Source organism: Electrona antarctica, assembly GCF_951216825.1.
Source record: "Electrona antarctica genome assembly, chromosome: 8".
NCBI lineage: Eukaryota > Metazoa > Chordata > Actinopteri > Myctophiformes > Myctophidae > Electrona > Electrona antarctica.
Genome location: NC_136789.1, coordinates 26,054,663 through 26,074,673, shown reverse-complemented (window position 1 = coordinate 26,074,673; position 20,011 = coordinate 26,054,663). Strand labels below are relative to the sequence as shown.

The window sequence follows — 20,011 nt, the reverse complement described above, 5'->3', positions numbered from 1 at the left end:
TACATATACATACATATAGACATATACACATATATAGACATATGAGCATATGACGTGATGAATATATGTACCAATGCCAGGGTATAATTGGTTATCGATGGTGACGTAACGATGACATGTTTCAGTGTCGGGTGGACTAAAGGTAATGCCCCTATGTATACATGTATGTAATCTGACACCACTGCCATAACAGGCATAAGTAATCATTACCATACTTCAAAATACTACTTTTTCTCCTCCAAAAGCAAGGTACGTAGCAAATAGCTAAACCTAATAATTCAATATTGCAAACGTTCTTTCACAGAGAGGCTGAGATTTGAAAGTTTGTAGCGGTCTACAGTACTTGCACGCTCTGCTTGCGCACTAGTAGGCCATTTATGGCCTACTTGTGTGCAACAAGCAAGTAGGTACTCGACAGAGTGCAGTTCTAGTTGAACATGTTTTAAAGGGAAAGTGAAATTGGTTAAGTCTGAGTGATAAGTATTGAACCAATATATATAAGTATTAACAAGAGCTGGTGACTAAATTATAACTCCACTAGATCCAGTGGAACACTACGCGTTTTTTCCATTTACAGATTTGGACATACAAGGATTCAACCCGATTGCGACAATATCCTCTCTGTCCACCAGAATTCCTAAATCTCACATTGTTCCACACAGGAGATCAAAATATACGTATCATAGAGTAAGAAAAAGCTCCCCATACAAATCCAACTGTATAAACATTATACTGAGTTCTTATTAGGTAAAGTTCCAAAAAATGTGACTTTCAAAGACAAAAGTGGAAAATGAAATGTCATTTTTCTTTTTTTTTCTTTTCTTTTTTTCCTTCTCTTCACTCCAGTACCTTTTGAAAATGAGTATTATAAAAATGACTCTGCGGATAGACTTCCTATTATGAGAAAGCAAAGGCAGAATATTGGTTGTCTTTACAGACCCCCCCACCCCTCGCCCCCGAAAAGACAGAATGAACATTCAAGCCTATATTTTACCCACACATATCCTATATGACTTTACATTTATTACTGTGTTTTACTCCGCTATTCACGCTCCTTTCTCGGTCCATGTGAAACCAGGCTATACCCGAGTAGTGGAGTGGGTGCTTGGCATGCCTGCGGAGCTGTAGCCAGTGGGGAAAGTGCTGTAGGGGCTCATGTTGGGGAGACCCATGAGGGAGTTGGGGATCATGGTGATGTTGTTGGGGCTCATGAGGGGGATGTCGTCGGGGCAGCGCCGCAGTGAGAGCGACGAGTAGTCCATGCTGGGGGAGGCGTGCAAGGGATCGTGGAGGGAGTCGCACTGGTTCATCTGGGACACCGTTTCGTCGATGGTGTTGGCGTGGCTGACGTTGTTCCCTTTGCTGTGGCGCGTCGGGCTGTGCTGCTGGGACGAGTCCTGACGGCTGCGCTTGTCCTTCCGGTAGTAGAGGGCGGCGAAGGCCAGCACGTTGAGGAAGAGCAGCGACGCCCCCACGGCGATGGTGACACTTAGCTCAGTGGAGTAATCTCTCGGGTTGGGCATGATGAGAGGGCCCATCTCCTTCCCTCCGTCCCCGTCGCTGCTGTGGGCAGTGGATACAGAAGTTCGGCCAGTGCTGGATTTGGCCTTGCCATTGGCCTGCGTGGAGTCCAGCGGTGTGACCTTGGTGGTGGTGGAGGAGTAGTGGAACATGTCGTGGAGGTTGTACAGATGGGGCACCAGGTGTTTCCAGAAGGCCACCTTGGTGGCACGGTAGTGGTCTCGGATCCGAGGCTTCAGGCCGATGTGGAGGTAGAGCTGGTCATAGGGGTCGTACTTTGACCAGGCCACCTCCTCAAAGCGGTTGGCCTTGGTGTGGATGAACTTGGTGTCCTGCGGCACTGGCTTGTTGGGATCACTAATGACACAACAGACAGAAAACATGTTCTTAACAAATTTCAACCCTGGTGTCCGTATTTTGTCCATGTCATTATAGTCACATTATTAAGTATGTACCTTGGTTATTTTATATGTATGATTATGAAGTATATAAGTGTTACCAGTCCAAATATAATGCTCCAGGTCCAACTACAAATGGCATCTCTGTTCACTGCAGTGTTGTCTGTGATGCAATGCTGCTGTCTCTCCTCAAGGGCTCAGTATTCTCTTATTCTTAGTTTCATACTGTACATCAGGAGTGCCCACACTTTTTGACTTGAGAGCTACTTTCAAAATGACCAGCTCGGCAATATCTACCCACCAAATCAATTATTATACCATTGCTGAAAATAGTTTAAATATGTACCTGAGGGGGCTTCGGAATAGTAGAGTTCGTGTTACATTCTGTACAGTATAAGACAAATGCACTTGGAATGGGAAATAGAGGGGGAGAAATGTTTTTTTTTTTTATTGTTTTTTTTCTTCAATATATTTAAATGAAATACTCTTTAGGGGCATCTCATGTGATCTACCTGCACAGCCTTTGTGATCTACTGGGCACCCCTGCTGTACATAGTCAGCACTCTACAATGATCCACCTTACTGTACATAGTCAGCACTCTACAATGATCCACCTTACTGTACATAGTCAGCACTCTACAATGATCCACCTTACTGTACATAGTCAGCACTCTACAATGATCCACCTTACTGTACATAGTCAGCACTCTACAATGATCCACCTTACTGTACATAGTCAGCACTCTACAATGATCCACCCCGTGCTGTCTGCCACTGCCACTGCCAGGGTCACCTTTTACAAAGGAGGCATTTGCATCCGGGTAACACCGGCAAGGGAGCAGTGCAGTGAGGCGGCATAGTAGATCATCATGCACACACAGATAGTATCTATTCTCTACAGGTCTAGGCCTACTGTATGGACACAGAGGGATTAAGAAACCTGTCAGATACAGTATGATTGAATGAATTATGCTTTCAACGTTATGCTTTCCTTTGCAATGTCATTATCAGTAACTGCAATTATACATGAGACCATATGTATGCGTGAGAAGCTACATACCGGTAATTGTCTTTTGTGAGGATTGAGAATGTTAGATTCACCCTAACAAACCTCTGAGTTCTTGTGTTTTATCATTTTCTGTAGAGTAGGAGTCTTCAACATTGTTGAGGCCAAGAACACCCTAACCAAACAATGGCTGCCGGTTCTGCACCAAGCTAGGTACCAAGCATCTAGAACAGAACCAGTTCTAGAACCATTCATGTTCTTTTGGTGGAAAGTAATTTTACTAATTGTGGCCCACTACCTAATCTATAGTTGAATATTCCTCCACTATATGCTGTATATAAAATTGTGATGCATATTAAACAATGTGTGTATGTGTGTGTGTGTGTGTGTGTGTGTGTGTGTGTGTGTGTGTGTGTGTGCGTGCGTGCGTGCGTGCGTGCGTGCGTGCGTGCACATTTTGAGGCTTTCAAAGCTCCAAGTGACGCAGCAGATTTGTTTGACAGCACTATCACCAAGTGCTGTGTAAATGAAATGTGGATTCATGTCATATACAGACAATATCAGATCTACAGTTTCAGATCTGCTTGTAGCAAAGCGTTTTGGTGTAAAAATAACAGATGGGTACGAGTATAGCCCAGTGGTGCCCTGGTCAGGTTTGTGCACAGACTCTGTAAACTCTTAAAGGGGAATTTCTTCCTAAAATGCTTATTTTACCTTTTAAAGTACTTCTCAGCTTAATGTGATTTGGTAAATCACATTGGCAGCCCCCCCCCCCCTTAGTAACTCTGAGGACCCCCTAGGAGTCCTGGATCCCCTATTGAAGACCCATATAGAGAATGAGCTCTTTTGTCATTGGTTGTTCACAGAATCACATGTGCATTGGAAATCATTGCTTTTAAGTAGCAATGTTTTAACATTTCTTAACATTTCTGTTTTTCATGACAGACACCAATTGACTTTCAATGGACCATGAGCTTCAAATTATTCTGCCGTAGGGACCCTGATATCAAAAGTGTCTTTGGCCTAATTACATTAAAATAAAATGAATGTTCTGGAACCCACCCCACACTCCCAGAGCAGTGACAATGTGCCACGAGTAGAAATTATATTCTACAAGAATTACAGAAGAAGGAGACAGTAGCCTACCTCTGAAGAGTGACTCAGATAATTGGTTTATTTTTGAATTGTTTTTTTTTCATTGAATGAGGTTGAGGTAGAGCTGAGGTTAGCCTTGGAGACCACACGCATTTGTCTTTCAAAAGAAAAGGTTGACTATTAAAGGGAACATATAAAGTGAGAGAACAATCAGGATAAGGGAGCTGTGCCAAATTCTATTTCAATCCTCTATGTTTTGGGATATTATTGCCTTAATAAATTGCTTTGTTGTTGTTGAGTTTGTCTGTCTCCTCATTCAGTTATTTATAATTGTATTGATATTTTACCCCTGGGTGGCTTCATTTGTCTTGAACTTTCATGCTGTTGATTGCATTGCTGAAGCAGGAGCAACTATTTTAGGGTTATGGACTGCCTCTGTGCCTCAGAAGGAAAATGTATCCTAAATCCTAAACATAACAGTTTTATTTTCTTTGAAAGTCCTTAGATTGTCCTGTTCATTAAAGGCCAAATTTAACATAAGTTAAGAGTCTGAACAGCTCACTGTAAAATGAAATTAATTAGCCTTAAACACTTACACATAATGGCAGCTATGTTAAGCTCCATCACTGACATTTAATCCTATTTATAAGACAAGACAAGAAATGAGAAACTGTATGAAATAAGATCACTTTACCCTTTACTTTACTTTACACTTTACAACTTGGCTTAAATTATGCAAAATTCTTGCTATTGTTTCCTAACAGTTGGGGCTAGATGACAGATTCCATCACTTAGGCCTACTTTTGGCGAGCAACAAAGAATAAATCAGACCAAATAAAGTAGGCCTGGTATAAACCCAATACACTCCATCGCATGATGGCGTCACTTATTGAAAACAAACAGATCTCGTCTGACCGTATAAATTAGACATTGCTTTTTACTCACCCACTCTTGGCAAAGTTGGTCCAATACGTCATGACCACAGCACTGAGCATGATGTCATTCCTGGAGAAGTTGCACGGGAACAGATCAGTCGGGCCCACCATTGGGATGCCGAACACATACGGCACCTCATCTCCGTGCGCCGAGTCGGACCACACCGGCTTCATCAGGCTCTGGCAGTGGTGGTAAAAGGCGTAGAAGTAAGTGGGCGAGCCGTAGCGGGCATGGAGGTCAGCCGTCACCACCGAGGGCTCCACCCATTGGTGGTCGGTGAACAGGGCTACCAGAGTCTTCCTCCTTGTCTCCGGGTTGTCTTTGTCGGCCCAATCCGTGTACATGAACTTAATGGTCTCCCTCAGGGTGTCCTTGCCCTCTGGATAGCCATACAGGCTGTCCACGAAGTCAGACACGGCAAAGTCAAAGTCGCTGCCGGACACGCCGTCCTCCAGATCCATCACGTTCTCCACGAAGCGCAGCCCCTCACCCTGATTAACGCCCAGCATGATGTCATAGTTGAGGAACTCGCCTTGCTCCATGAGTATCTCGGGGTCGTCTGGTATGACGTCTCCGTCGATGACGGGTCCAAAGGCCACGCGGTAGCGGGCGGCCTGGATGTCTTGCTCCACCAGCTCCTTGGCGGTCTTCTTCTGCAGGCAAGAAACCATGTCCACTGTGTCCAGGACGTTGCAGCCGACCCGCTCGGCCAGCATGCGCGTGTATTTGACAGGCTGGTAGTTGACAGCCCAGCTGGACAGAGCTGAGCCACTTTGGATGATGGCTCTGTGGAACAGACCTGAGGAAAGCACAACACAAAGAGACAGGGAATTATGTCAGAGCAAACTCCTGAATGTTCATTTAGCTCTGTAACAAGACTATAGCCAGCTGCTTACCTGATAGTCAATGGCTTATTTTAACTAGTGGAAATTGGGTGGAGATAATAGAAAGGTCATTGGGTCACTCAAATGGTTAGGGTTCCTCCTTCAGCGAGCAAGCATGTGCTCAGTAATTTCCATAGCAATCTGATAACTTCTTTTTTTTTTTAATGTATTTTTTTGCAGCTTTCGTCTTTATTTTATATTTTTTATAGAGGGACAGACAGTAGGCTGACAGGAAATGGGGAGAGAGATGGGGGAGTGACATGCAGTAAAGGCCGTCGGGATTGGGAGTCGAACCCGCGGCACACTGCCAGACTCAGGCTACTGGCCAAGGTGCCTGGACCGCTGAGCCACGGCCCAGGGCGATTATGAAGCATCTTGTGTGCAAAGTTGAGATGTGGCCATTTTGAGATATCTTGCGTGCAAGTGGCCTAATTTTGGCACTAGAGGAATTAATCTGCTGGGAAGCATTATTGTTTGGAAATTTGCTGTGCAGTGTGCATGGTCAGACAGGTGGACAGACGGGTGGACAGACGGGTGGACAGACAGGTGGTCAGACGGGTGGACGGACAGGTGGACAGACGGGTGGACAGACGGGTGGACAGACAGGTGGTCAGACGGGTGGACGGACAGGTGGACAGACGGGTGGACAGACGGGTGGACAGACGGGTGGACAGACGGGTGGACAGACGGGTGGACAGAAGGGTGGACAGACGGGTGGACAGACAGGTGGACAGACGGGTGGACAGACAGGTGGACATAGACGGGTGGACAGACGGGTGGACAGACAGGTGGACAGACGGGTGGACAGACGGGTGGACAGACAGGTGGACAGACGGGTGGACAGACAGGTGGACAGAAGGGTGGACAGACGGGTGGACAGACGGGTGGACAGACGGGCGGACAGACGGGTGGACAGACGGGTGGACAGAAGGGTGGACAGACGGGTGGACAGACAGGTGGACAGACGAGCGGACAGACAGGTGGACAGACGGGTGGACAGACAGGTGGACAGACAGGTGGACAGACGGGTGGACAGACGGGTGGACAGACAGGTGGACAGACGGGCGGACAGACGGGTGGACAGACGGGTGGACAGTGTGTGTGTGTGTGTGTGTGTGTGTGTGTGTGTGTGTGTGTGTGTGTGTGTGTGTGTGTGTGTGTGTGTGTGTGTGTGTGTGTGTGTGTGTGTCCTCGCAAATAGTAAATAATGTTTAATTGTATCTAGAGAACTTGTCAAAAACACATTTATGTGGAATGGGTATTGTGGGAAAATATAGCAGTGAAAGATTATATAAAAAAATTACTTTTGTTTATTTGAAAAATAAGCAGTTAGAAATTGCATTAGAAAATACTACTTTGAGTGACAGCCACACACACACACATATTTTAATAAATAAATAATAAAGTCAGTGAAAAAGTCAAATATTATTTTTTTATCTATACTATCTATATTGCCTGCAGTGCCAACAATAGGAAAACCAAAGTAAATATAATATTTTGGTCCTTGCAACTAGTCCACTGACTCGAGCCCCATATGAACCACCTTTGTAAACAATATGAGGGAGGTTTTGCAATATGGGAGATGCACACAATCAAGCTGAAGATTGTTGTTTTTGTTACGATTTTTTACGATTTTTGAGAGACAGGAAACCAAGGGCAGAAATATAGATATGAAAGACAAGATTGGGGCTGGATTCAAAGCAAGCCCTCATGCTCACAAGAAGCATATGGTCTCAGCACTGACTGAGACACCACCAGGCCCCCAAAGCTGAAGAGGGTAATAATAATAATTTAAAAAAAAACAATTACCCAAATGAAATGTTGATTGAAGGATGGCACTAGAGTAGTGTCTCTCAATGAGGTCGGTACAGACTGGAAGCAATATTCTTTTTAAAGGGGACCGCTGAGGCGTAAACAATCGGAGTTCCCAAAAGTTTCCGCCAGCTCTCGCATACAAAGTGCAATATATTCAAGTGCACATTTTGATCTTAATTTCATCCTAGTAATTTTTTTCATTAACGCTCCAGTCAAATGAGGCATGGTTTCTGAATTGTGTGTAGTTGCATCATGTTGTTTATTGGGATGATGATGGAAGATTTAGAATTGTTAGTAGGCCTATTGAATGGGATTTGTACAGTGTTGGAAGCATATCTGGACACCTAATTTGTACATTGTATCATTTGTATGACAGTGTTGCTTGCCGAAAAGATGACATCTACAAGCCTGAAGCCAACAACTTGTTGGCTTGTTGTAGATGCCTGGCAATCTGGCCATTAGATTCTGCGATGTTGTGTGTACAATTAGGCTTGATGGCCCGGGTATCGGAGGAGACCCGATGCTTTCTTCACTCTCCCAATGACTGATTGTGGGGGTTAGCAGAGATGGAGTACTTGTAGAGAGGCTGGGGAATTGGGAATTGGCTATACTAAATTGGGACTTGAAGGGGAGAAAATGTTTTTCTTTTGTCTTGAAGGGGCATGTTTTGCACAACAACAGTCTTTTCATTATGTCTGCCCACGATCTCTGTGATTCATACAGTAGGCTACGTTTGTTTACCTCAGTCACTGATACTAAAATCTGATATTTTATTTTTATTTTTTCTATGAACCTGTGACTTGACACCCATACTGTTATAAAACGGAAATAAAAATATTTTGAAAAGAAAGAAATGTTGACCTTCGGGTGGTGCTAGAGGAAAGCCCATGGAGTCAACAAAATTAGTTAGTGTCTAGGGCAGGGGTTCTCAACCCGTGGGTCGCGACCCCTCGGGGGGTCGCCAAATTATTTTAGGGGGTCCCCAAATTATTTTCAAAAAAATAGCAGACCTACTATTGATATAATTTAGCTATTGAAAAATAGCAGATCTACAAGCTCATAGCGCGCCACTGAGTGGCGCGCTATGAGCTTGTAGGTCTGCTATTTTTCAATAGCTAAATTATATCAATGCTTAAAACACCAAAAGGGGTTCCCGCCCAAAATGGTTTAAGGTTATTGTAGCAGTCAATTTATATTGGGGGTCGGGAGGGGGCGGGGCGGGGGTCCCGAGACATTGCCAAAGCATTTCCGGGGGTCCCCGGCCAAAAACGTTGAGAACCCCTGGTCTAGGGCAGGGGTTCTCAACCTGGGGTCATGACATTTATTTTGGTCAATTTGTATTGGGGGTGGGGAGGGGGCGGGGCAGGGGTCGCAAGACATGGACAAAGCATTTCCGGGGGTCGCCAGCCAAAAAACCTTGAGAACCACTGGTCTAGGGATCCTGAATGTGCACAGCATTTTCATGGTTATCAAGCCAGTATAGTTTTGTATGTTGTTTGGGAACAAAGTGATGGACAGGCGGACAGACAGAACCGACTGACTGACGGACTGACTGACTGACTGACTGACTGACTGACTGACTGACTGACTGACTGACTGACTGGCTGGCTGACTGACTGACTGGCTGGCTGACTGACTGACTGACTGACTGACTGGCTGGCTGGCTGACTGACTGACTGACTGACTGACTGACTGGCATCGCCATCCTTGGTGCCTCACGGTAGCACTAGGGCTAATAATGAACAATAATAATAAACACTAACAAATGAACCAGGTGAAATGGTAAACAGCACATGTTTATGTATGAAATGCAGGTGAACATGATGAGATGATGAAACTTTTATGACACAGATATGCTCCTTTAAGAGATCCCAGTCTTTAAGAGGCAAAGCTTTTAGCCTGATTGGATTGAGGAGAGGCGAACAATAGCAGTCACTCACTTAACCAAACCCCCATGAGCTACACTATACTGCACCCACACGAGAACACTCCACCGGACCACTTAGAGCTGCAGTGGACTCGGGCAATAAACAGAGCTACATTTGGACTTTATAGTACATAATATGTATACTGTAAAAACCTCCTAAGTGATTAAATGTATTAGATTGATTTGAAATGAAATAGCAAAAGTAGCAGTCTGTGTGTGTGTGTGTGTGTGTGTGTGTGTGTGTGTGTGTGTGTGTGTGTGTGTGTGTGTGTGTGTGTGTGTGTGTGTGTGTGCGTGCATGCCTGCCTAATCCTACTGTACAGTATATGCATGTCTTCTATGATGATTTGAACATGGTGGACCCTATTGGAAACAAGTGTAATGCTTAATTGGGTCGTCCACTCACAGTTAACAGCCTTTGTATTGAGTTTGTGCTTGAAATGTACTGTAATTCTGCAAACTGTTAATAAATTCTTCAATCAATCAATCAATCAATATGGTGTATGCTGTTTGGGAACAGTGGCTCCCACAGTCTTACCCTCTGAGTGGTGGGACAGTGTTAGCAGACTGACACAGGCAGCCCCGATCCCTGATCCAAACACTGTGATACGACCTGGGTCTCCTCCAAAGTAGCCGATATTCTTACTGATCCATCGGAGTGCTTGGATTTGGTCCAAGAGTCCATAGTTGCCTTTTGCTGCCTGGTCACCAGTACTTAGAAAGCCTAACATACACAGTACAGAGAAAGAATTTATAGGTGGTAATGACATAGTTGCTGTGTTAAGTAACATAATACCCACCAGGACGACTAACCTAAAGCCTTTACGCGTTGTTGTATGAAGAAACATAAATTAGGCCTTACTGAAGCTGTCTTCGTGTGAGTTTTAATTTTTCTCTGACAATTTGTTACATATATGTTTAGAAACTATAGAGACCACCATTCAGCACTTAACCCATTTTGGGTGGGAACCCCCGTGGTGTTAGCATTATGTTATGCTTTAGCTATTGAAAAATAGCAGATCTACAAGCTCGTAGCTACGAGCTTATAGGTCTGCTATTTTTTTTAAATCGAAGAGCCACTGACATAGAAACATAGCTTTTTCAGAAAACTGTCAGGATGTAGAAGACATTTTTAGAATCTGATCTCAGGTCAAAATGGGTACATTGGCTCCTCCTTCCTTTGTCTGTTCACATTCACCTTAAACCCATGCATTTGGATGTTAAACAGTAGGGAAAGAAATACCCCTAACCTCCCTGCATCCCTATTCCCTATACCCCTAACCTCCCTGCATCCCTATTCCCTATACCCCTAACCTCCCTGCATCCCTATTCCCTATACCCCTAACCTCCCTGCATCCCTATTCCCTATACCCCTAACCTCTCTGCATCCCTATACCCCTAACCTCCCTGCATCCCTATTCCCTATACCCCTAACCTCCCTATTCCCTATACCCCTAACCTCCCTGCATCCCTATTCCCTATACCCCTAACCTCCCTATTCCCTATACCCCTAACCTCCCTGCATCCCTATTCCCTATACCCCTAACCTCCCTGCATCCCTATTCCCTATACCCCTAACCTCCCTGCATCCCTATTCCCTATACCCCTAACCTCCCTGCATCCCTATACCCCTAACCTCCCTGCATCCCTATTCCCTATACCCCTAACCTCCCTGCATCCCTATACCCCTAACCTCCCTGCATCCCTGTTCCCTATACCCCTAACCTCCCTGCATCCCTATTCCCTATACCCCTAACCTCCCTGCATCCCTATTCCCTATACCCCTAACCTCCCTGCATCCCTATTCCCTATACCCCTAACCTCCCTGCATCCCTATTCCGGTATAAGTTCAGCACAGTAAGATGAGTGTTTACTCCACAGGTCTCTTACACACAAATCACATTGACAATGACAATGTTTATTTCTGCACACTGACTGGAAGCTTGAAGCCCATTTAAATACAAGGGTATTTCAAATTCAATCACCTAATATGCCAATCCTGTAGTTGAGTGTGACGACAACAACATTCCCATAACTGGCAAGTACGCTGCCATCCATCATGTTCCCTGTTCCTTCCATGTAGGATCCGCCATGGATGTACACCATCACAGGTCGAGCTTCAGAGTCCCGTATGTCTGCAACATCAGTCAACAAACACATGCTCAACAAAACAGTTGCACTGGCGTGTGATGGAATTTGAGATGTTCCACACCAAAGCTCTATTTCCCAGTGTAGAGCTATAGGTGATGATGTGTACTGTGTAGTACCCTCTGACATGGTTTAAAACCTATAGCATCCCTATCCTGGGCATGTTATAATAGGCAAACATTCCATGACAATAGGTGTGCATTCAGTGAAAATAGACAATCTATAACCTCACAACACTCACAACAAAGACTGGTCAACGAAGTAAATGAGTTTTAAGTGGTTAAAAGAAGACATGGTGAAGACTAACCACAACACTTTTTTTTGGGGCTATTTTTTTTATCAATTAGGCACGATCCAAAGAGCATAGCAAGGTTATTATGGTTAACGAAAACTAAAAAAATAACAGAAACTTGTAGAATAAAACTAAATAACTAAACTAAATAAAAACTACCGGTAGAAATAAAATTAAACGATAACTAAACTGTATTGTGTGTTTGCAAAACTAACTGAAACGAACTGAAATTATAGACAAAATGCCAAGAGTAACTGAATATATATATTTTTTAAATGGTATATCTTTTGCTGAGTTCTTATTACACAATAGGCCTACTCATGGACCATATACTCAAGTTTTAGGTGATAAGGTGACCACCAAAACGGTGGTTAGTATAAACAAAGAGATGTGTTTGGGTGAGCGTTGTAGTTTTTCCAACCACCACGGTGGTCACCTTATCACCTACAACTGTAGTATGAATAGGCCTTTACTCTGACCTTTTTAATCCTGCACCTGACAAATAACCCAAAGTGTGAAAAAATAAACTAACAAAAACTAACAAAAACTAATAAAAACGAATCGTCACAACCCTCCAAAACAAGCAAATGCGCTCTTAAAAACAAATTAAAACGAACTGAATTAGAAAACAAATTGTCAAAACTAACTAAAACTAAACTATAATGAAAAATCCAAAACTATTATAACCTTGGAGCATAGTGGGCATCACATACTGTATCATGGTGCCCCTGTCATTGAAGGTCTGAACCCACAATGTTCAGAAGGATAATGGATTGAACACACATTTTACCCATAGCATTTCAATCGAGAGTAGTTATTCTAAAATGAAAATGGCATTGTATCAATATCGTTGAGCGTATGATATGCATCCACAGGGATAAAAAACACCATATAATGTGCAATATTTATGAACATGTTCTTTTTCGCATTGTTAAAATATGCTTTCAGTTGTAGAAATGAATGCATCCCTGATTCCATATGTATTCTGAGCTGCAGCCCATCAGGACCCTGTTACATACTGTTCATGAAATCCTACACATTGCTCCAAAGTAAAAACTGAAATATGTATGAGGCTACATTTTTATGTAAAGGCAAATTTGAAGCTGATTTGTTGCACCGAGTGTTGTCTTCAGGGGGTCCATAATGAGATCATGCCATGCCAAAATCAAAATCGGTGGCAATTAAAAAGTGGCCCTTACAAAAAAAATCTATTTAGAATTCACTTAATGAACTTGATTCTGATTCAGCGTCTTCCACGTGCCGCCCCAAAAATGTAAAAAAAGAGAGCAAAAAGAATCCATGCATTAAGACTGAGCTCTAAAAAAAAATACCTTCAGATTTATCACTGTCACCATGTGAGAAAGCCGCCCCCTTTTTCTTGTGTTGGGACCCTGGGAGTCACATGAGGAAAAAGAAGTACACAATTCAAAATAACAAGATTGATTAAGTTTTGAATCTGTGATGTCCAGTCTAGCCCACAAAATAAAATACAATAGAAGTTAAAAATGCAAAAGTTAAAGAAAAAGTATGCCTTTGTGTGTAAAAGGCTTTACAGCCACTGCTTTCATAAAAAACTGGAGATGGCATTGTAAATTCTTCAATTACACAAATGCCCCTTATTACAAGGCAAACATATAATATGTATGTGAATATAATGTGTTCGCTAGATTTACTAAGGAATGGTAGACACTGACAGACAGCTTTGTTTCCAGCCTGATTCGCTGCGTTCTGGGAATTTGTTTTGTTACTCCGCTATCAACAAATTCACGGAACGCAGCGAATCAGGCTGGAATCCAGGCTAACACAAACACAGATCACACTTAATGGATACTAAAATGACAAATACATAATTAATGTATTGTGTTTGTTTATTAACTATACATTTTTAATAGGTAGTGTTAGTGGTAGTGCTCAATTAGGCCTGGTTTAGAAGGCCTGCCTGGCTCAATATTTGTTTTTATCTTGCTTATTGGGTCCATTCTTTCACACAAACAATTTTGCCTGCATGGTTTCAGATTCTTTAGGTGTCACCTCAGGATACTCACAGGTGGCGAGATATGTGGTTGAGTATATGAATATTATTGAAAAGAGAAGAATGCACACACACACACACTGACTTGGTCAAGGTGCAAGCTACTTTCAAGAATATCAAAAAGCTGAGATTGCAAAAATAGACTCTTTCATTTGACATTGTAAAAAAATAATGGGCCAAAGGTGTAAGAAACTGAAAAGTTAAGAGACGGTTCATTTCCTCCTCCTTCTTCCATCCATCAGACTGACATCTTAGGCTCAGAAAGTTCAAGGTGTTTTCGATAGAGACATTCTTAAGACAGGGAAGTAGTGGAGCCACGTTGCAAAAATAAATTGAGTTTCTGTAGTTTATTTATTTATGTTTTTTTAAGGGGTTAAGTCTGATGACAGTGGCGTGAGGAAATGCAGACATAATAATGGAATGACATAAAGCAAGTAGTCTGGCTGGACAGCAATTGAATTGGACATATATACGTGATCAGTGCAATTTACGCCCATGTGGTAAGCAGATAATATTTGATGTAATAACAAATCCAAGATGGCATGCATTTTGCTGTGCATGCAGCTGCTCACAGACTATAGTGTTCACAACTTCAAACTGGAGACTTTTAAAAAGGCAACCTTTCAAGCAGGTTGCATAACAATTGTTGCTATGCTACTGTACCAGGAAAGCTGCATGGCGAAAGAGATGCGTGCTGCATATTATTACAGTTGAAACAGATTCAACTCTAAATGATGAAACAATCACAATTATCTGAATGCTTAGGCCTATAGGGGGAGCACTATTAAAAGGCAGCTGAATCTTTAAAATTAATATTAATACAGTGTCTTTTTGTAGAAGATCTTCCTTAATTACAATATCATAATGTTATTTGAATCTACAGATGATTGACAGTATAGAAATTATGGTGTGAAGACAGGCAGGGTATAATCAGAGAGGAAAAAAACCAATAGCTGACACATGATATGGTATGTTTTGATTGGATTTATCATTATGTCTGAACAAAGCATTGATTTTCTGTTTACTCAGTGGAAACATCCAAGTGTGCTTTGCTTGTCTCATCATTTTGAACATGAAAACAAAGATATTATTTGTACATGGACTGTGTATGGAAGAAAAACCCTGACCTTGCAATTATTCAATTAGTGTAACAAAAGAGTGCTCAACTATTTATTTCCACCCCTTCAGGTACATCTATACTGTAGATATATAGAGATAGATTCTTCAGGCTTACCACAAAACTATTTCACTTTATCCATGAACTGTCTTTGTTTAAAAGGATTGCGAGGCAACTGATGGTGAGATGGTGAGATGTCTTTGGATGGTAAATCAACGTTGGGTGGCAGCAATGAAATGGAATGATGCTCATGCGCTATAATGATTGTACAATGACATCACGGCCACAATGGTGATCGACGGACATGGAGAGTCACTGTTGTCCAGTTTACCAAAACAACTCACCATCCTCTGTTGGAGCGTAGATGTTTAGGTATAAACAGTCCTCGTTCTGGTCCTGAATGTACGTGGCTACTGTGTCCAGGTTATATGTGAACCATATGGGCATCATGATCTCTGGTACTGTGTTGTGGATGTTCTGTGGGCACACGGGCATGAAGTGGGTAGCATTCTTGATCCCTGACCAAGAGGAGGGCTGATCTGGGGGCATGAATCTTTTCTCACCCATGGGAGGGGCTGCATATGGTACCCCTAGATACTGGTCAACGGGCCGAAGCACCTCACTGGGCACAGGCACCCTGAGGCCTCTCAGCTTCCCAAATTGGGTGGTGACCGATGGATAGAATTTCTGGCTTGTTGCCTTGGTGAATGACCAGCAGGAACATACTATCCACCAAAGAAGGGCACAGTGGGTGATGGTCACAGTCCCTTGCTGATGTAGTAGGTGTGCAGGCAACAGATGGTCTCTAAATGTTGCCAGCCACATGGTCTGGGCAAGACAGTGCCCTCGTACAACACAAATGCCCACTACAGTGCCCTCTTAGTCACTCTGCCCTGATCCTGTTAACCAGACATCAGTCATTGTGCCTTTGGCTCCAAATTCTGTCAAAATTAAATACTCTTCAGTCAGGTATATCCTCACCACCCAGTTCTATTTTTCATTGCAGTGTGACCAGATCTGAAAAAAAGAACAGATCAGAAAACGATATTCAGAACAGAAAAATATATTAAAATCATATGCAATATATTACGCCTACAAATACAGGAAGAATATATGCTGTCATTTTCTGTGTTATATTTTGAACTATATCAGACCTTCATCAGAGCAAAACTGAAGCGTCTAAAAATATAGCTCATTATGTTTGATTGAGCACACTTCCTTGCCTTTACCTTTTGGGATAAATTGTGTATTATTCATTGATTGATATGTACTGTACTTTATAATAACCAAATGACTGACTGACTATTTGCTGACCAAATAGATCATTAACAGAATGTTAAAAACATATTTCCACTGTGGTCCTCAAAGACAAGCTGATTCATAACAAATTATCAATAAAACAAGAAAGGAAAAACAATACAACAAACCCTATATGAATGTAATACATGTGAGTGAACAGTTAGCTTTGTTAAACAAAGCAGGCCATGTATATTGTTCTAAATTGTCCATTGTTAAAGAGATGGTATCTGAAACAAAAGTTTACTTACAGCTTAAATAATTATGTAAAATAGCAACGGAACTGGGCACTGGATGGGAATGTATATGGATGTGAAGACTACAATGGAAATAGGTCTCTGATTTGACTGTGACACCCTCAGTAATTTAACTTTTGAAAACGTTGTGTGTTCTAAAGTCATCAAATGTTTCACATCAAATAAATAAATATGGGCATTTTAAAATGTAAAATATCAAAGCAACAGTGAAACTGGTTGCAGAAGTATAGCAGTTGTATGAAGTTACAATCTTATAAAATGAAAACGGGTGTACTCAAGAAAATCACTCATCCATATAGGCCTCTTAATGCATTTTTTATCACTAGTGAAAATGAAATCCTTTTCACTGATTTGTTTTTATGTTGAAATGTTAAGGTGGTTCCACCACCTTAACAAATGCACTTCATTCAAAATGGCTCCACTACAATCTTCTGAATCTGATAAGTAGTTTATCATTATGGTACACTCACTACTCACATCTTGTTAAAAAACCACATGCTAAAGAATCCGATTCTTGTATCACAAGTTGCATTACAAAGCAAATGAAATGAAAACACAATATAACAACAGGGGCATAAACTGTGACAATTTTGTCATCTATTTTTCTTCCAGGAAATAAAACTTCTGGGTTTCCGAGGCTAGTCATCTATTGAATGACTTTATATGGCTCCAGCCTTGGGTTAACTGCAACCTACGTTAGTACTACATTCATATTGCTTGACATTCATCCTCCCATTGGTTGGTCTGTTGGTCATGCTAAAACAACCTATTAAAGTAACTCCTGTTCTAAGCCCTACTTTCTATCCGTTTTGACTCAAATAGTAGGGAGGTTGAAACAGTTAAATGTGGCAGGTTAAATGCAGGATGTACATGTTTCTTTGTATTTAGTAGCCTATATATAGCCTATAATTTCTATAGGTCTGTTTTACCCAGTGAACCCACAAACTAAAAATCACACCACTGTGAAGTGAGGGGTGCTCTTTAATCATCTCATTCTGTCCAATCACAATTTGCGCTCAAAACTGGCCATTCAATGTCAATGGCATTCAATGTTTGTATTTACACAATGTTAAGACAAAACCCTTAAAGCTGAGGGGCTATAGCGCCCCTCAAAAACAAGACAGTGTCAGGAGTTTGTCTCCTTCAGTGTTGTGGAATGATGTGGAAATGCTTGTTTTCTGAAGTTCTGCTGCATGGGACCTCAGCAACAAAATATGTTTGTGAATGTGAACTTATATCACATTACTGTTAGCACTGTTAGACGTTTAACTTGTGTTGAATATTGACTGGGCTCTCTAAACAAACTCTTAACACATGGAAGATACATAAGATAATATGTTAATTTAACCTTGAGTCAAATCATTAAAGGCTTACCGGTATATCTAATTTGAATTCAAGATTGCTTGTTTTGGGGACTGTGATTCCCATGTTTTAATTTTAGCCAATTATTGACAATCAAATCGTATAGGCCTTCATCCTAAACACTAACAGGTGTGACATTTGCATTAGGCTACAGTAGAAAGAAAATGCTATAACATAAAATACAAGTAGCCTACCAGAACGCAGTTGTGACTTTATTACAATGTGGGGAAATGTCACCATAGGCAAAAAAAAAAAACATTCTACTGTGTCATTTGTCATTTTTGCTGCAGGTATATATAGGCCTATGCTAAGGAAAAGTGAAACAAGGATCAAATGTTTCCTGCCAACAATTTTGGCTTCTATCTCATGCATGGGAGGGAACATGCTCATCTAAGTTGCGGAAAAAGTTGTGTATCAATGCCTTTTGAGTGACATGTTCAAATATAGCCCATATGAAATATTTCATGTCATAAGATTTTTCTTTAAAGGCCATTTTGCCGCCGCGGCCCAGGGGGTACGGACTAGAAAAGCCCAGCATATCATCTGATCGGCTCAATAATAGGCTAGTGGGCTCCATGCCCTTGTAATCATTAGATTGATATCATTTATACGTATACGCATTATTACTGAATCGCCATAATTTATCAATGCAAAAGGAGGAGATTGATGTAGCCTTATGAATGCACATATAAAGAGCAGGTGCCACAATAAAAACGAATATACTGATTTGAGATAGAAATCCCGGTGTGCTTTGCTGGATAAAGCCACAGCCACAGCCCAAAGAGCCTGTTGTAGTCTGTAGGCTTCATAATGAAGGCTGTCCATGGAGCTGTTTAATCTAGGTCTATAGGACCTGGAACATCTTTTTGGGGGAAAATATACAACGTAAATGTTGAAGTTGAACTGATGTCAAGCAGGACCAACCTTGCATGGAATGATTATCCCTAGATGCCTGATCAATATGAATGAAGCTCGCCTATATCTCACAGAAAATGCAATTATTAACTCACCTGCTTTCATATAGAAGGCTGTCTTGCGCTCCGGTCCGAGATTTTCTTTATCACCATTTTCGTCTGTCCTCTGGGCAATGTGCAGCGTCTAGGCTAAATATTCTCCCTAATTCGGTGGAAAATGTCTCTACTGTCATATAATTGTCTAGCGCATATCTAATCCAGATGGATATATTGCTCTCAGAAGTCTGTGCGCTTTGCGCATTCACGACGCCAAGGTCAGGAGCGCCAACGGTTTTAATGAAGCGCCCACCATAGAGATCCCTATGGCGCCCACTGCCAAGGCGTTACTAGGCAACCATTGAGATAGCCTACGCCAGAACATTAAATTAACGCTTCTTGCTCAGATTCCCGAATCCACACCAAACAACTGACGAGTCCTTAGAAATAATGAATATGGCTAGACGCAAGACCCAACCTTCCTGGAACAACTGTCTAAAACCCATGCACGTTTTGTGCCCGAGCAAACAGTATAGGCTATACACAGCACAGCACAGTAGCCATATATAGGCTGGAATACTGTACAATGTAAGATTATGTCTGACCGACATGTAGGTTGCTATTGACTTTTGTTAATATGTAAATAGCACATATACTGTATTGAGTTGAGTCCAAGAGATGTGCAGCATGCAAGGGTATAATAACAATAAAAACATGTTCTTAAATCAATCAATAAACATACATTAAAATGTTCTTTGTGTCTGAAAATCTGTGTAGCCTATTGACAAAAATAAAAAGAGCAAATAAAGAAAATGTAATGAATTGTATTATTTGTGTGCTTAAATCATTTAAATGAATAACATGAATAACTTCCCTCCTGTGAAGTAGCCTATAGGCATACTGCTTGTTTGTGGAAAATACTTTGTTGATTGATTGCTTGACTGACTGATTGATTGATTGATTGAATAGGCTACT

The 20,011-nt window shown here is 41.8% G+C and overlaps 1 protein-coding gene across 1 annotated transcript; it reads right to left on the bottom strand.

Moving 5' to 3' along the window:
- Positions 1-1,058: 1,058 nt before the first annotated feature.
- Positions 1,059-19,276, bottom strand: nlgn3b (neuroligin 3b). Its single transcript, XM_079508243.1, has 7 exons — positions 19,097-19,276; positions 15,516-16,188; positions 13,354-13,413; positions 11,568-11,717; positions 10,121-10,306; positions 4,966-5,755; positions 1,059-1,878 (listed from the first exon to the last, which is right to left on the bottom strand). The coding sequence occupies exons 2-7, from the start codon at positions 15,994-15,996 to the stop codon at positions 1,080-1,082; spliced, it is 2,466 nt and encodes an 821-aa protein (XP_079364369.1). The 5' UTR covers positions 15,997-16,188; positions 19,097-19,276; the 3' UTR covers positions 1,059-1,079.
- Between the last annotated feature and the right edge of the window lie 735 nt (positions 19,277-20,011).

What these genes read in the sequence shown, in the direction of transcription:
- nlgn3b (XM_079508243.1), bottom strand. Translation starts at nt 15,996, where the DNA reads ATGTGGCTGGCAACATTTAGAGACCATCTGTTGCCTGCACACCTACTA. An exon ending in CTACGCTCCAACAGAGGATG is followed by an intron (nt 13,414 to 15,515) that starts GTGAGTTGTTTT and finishes TGTGACTCCCAG; the next exon opens with GGTCCCAACACAAGAAAAAG. An exon ending in ACCAACTTTGCCAAGAGTGG is followed by an intron (nt 1,879 to 4,965) that starts GTGAGTAAAAAG and finishes TTGTGTCATTAG; the next exon opens with TGATCCCAACAAGCCAGTGC.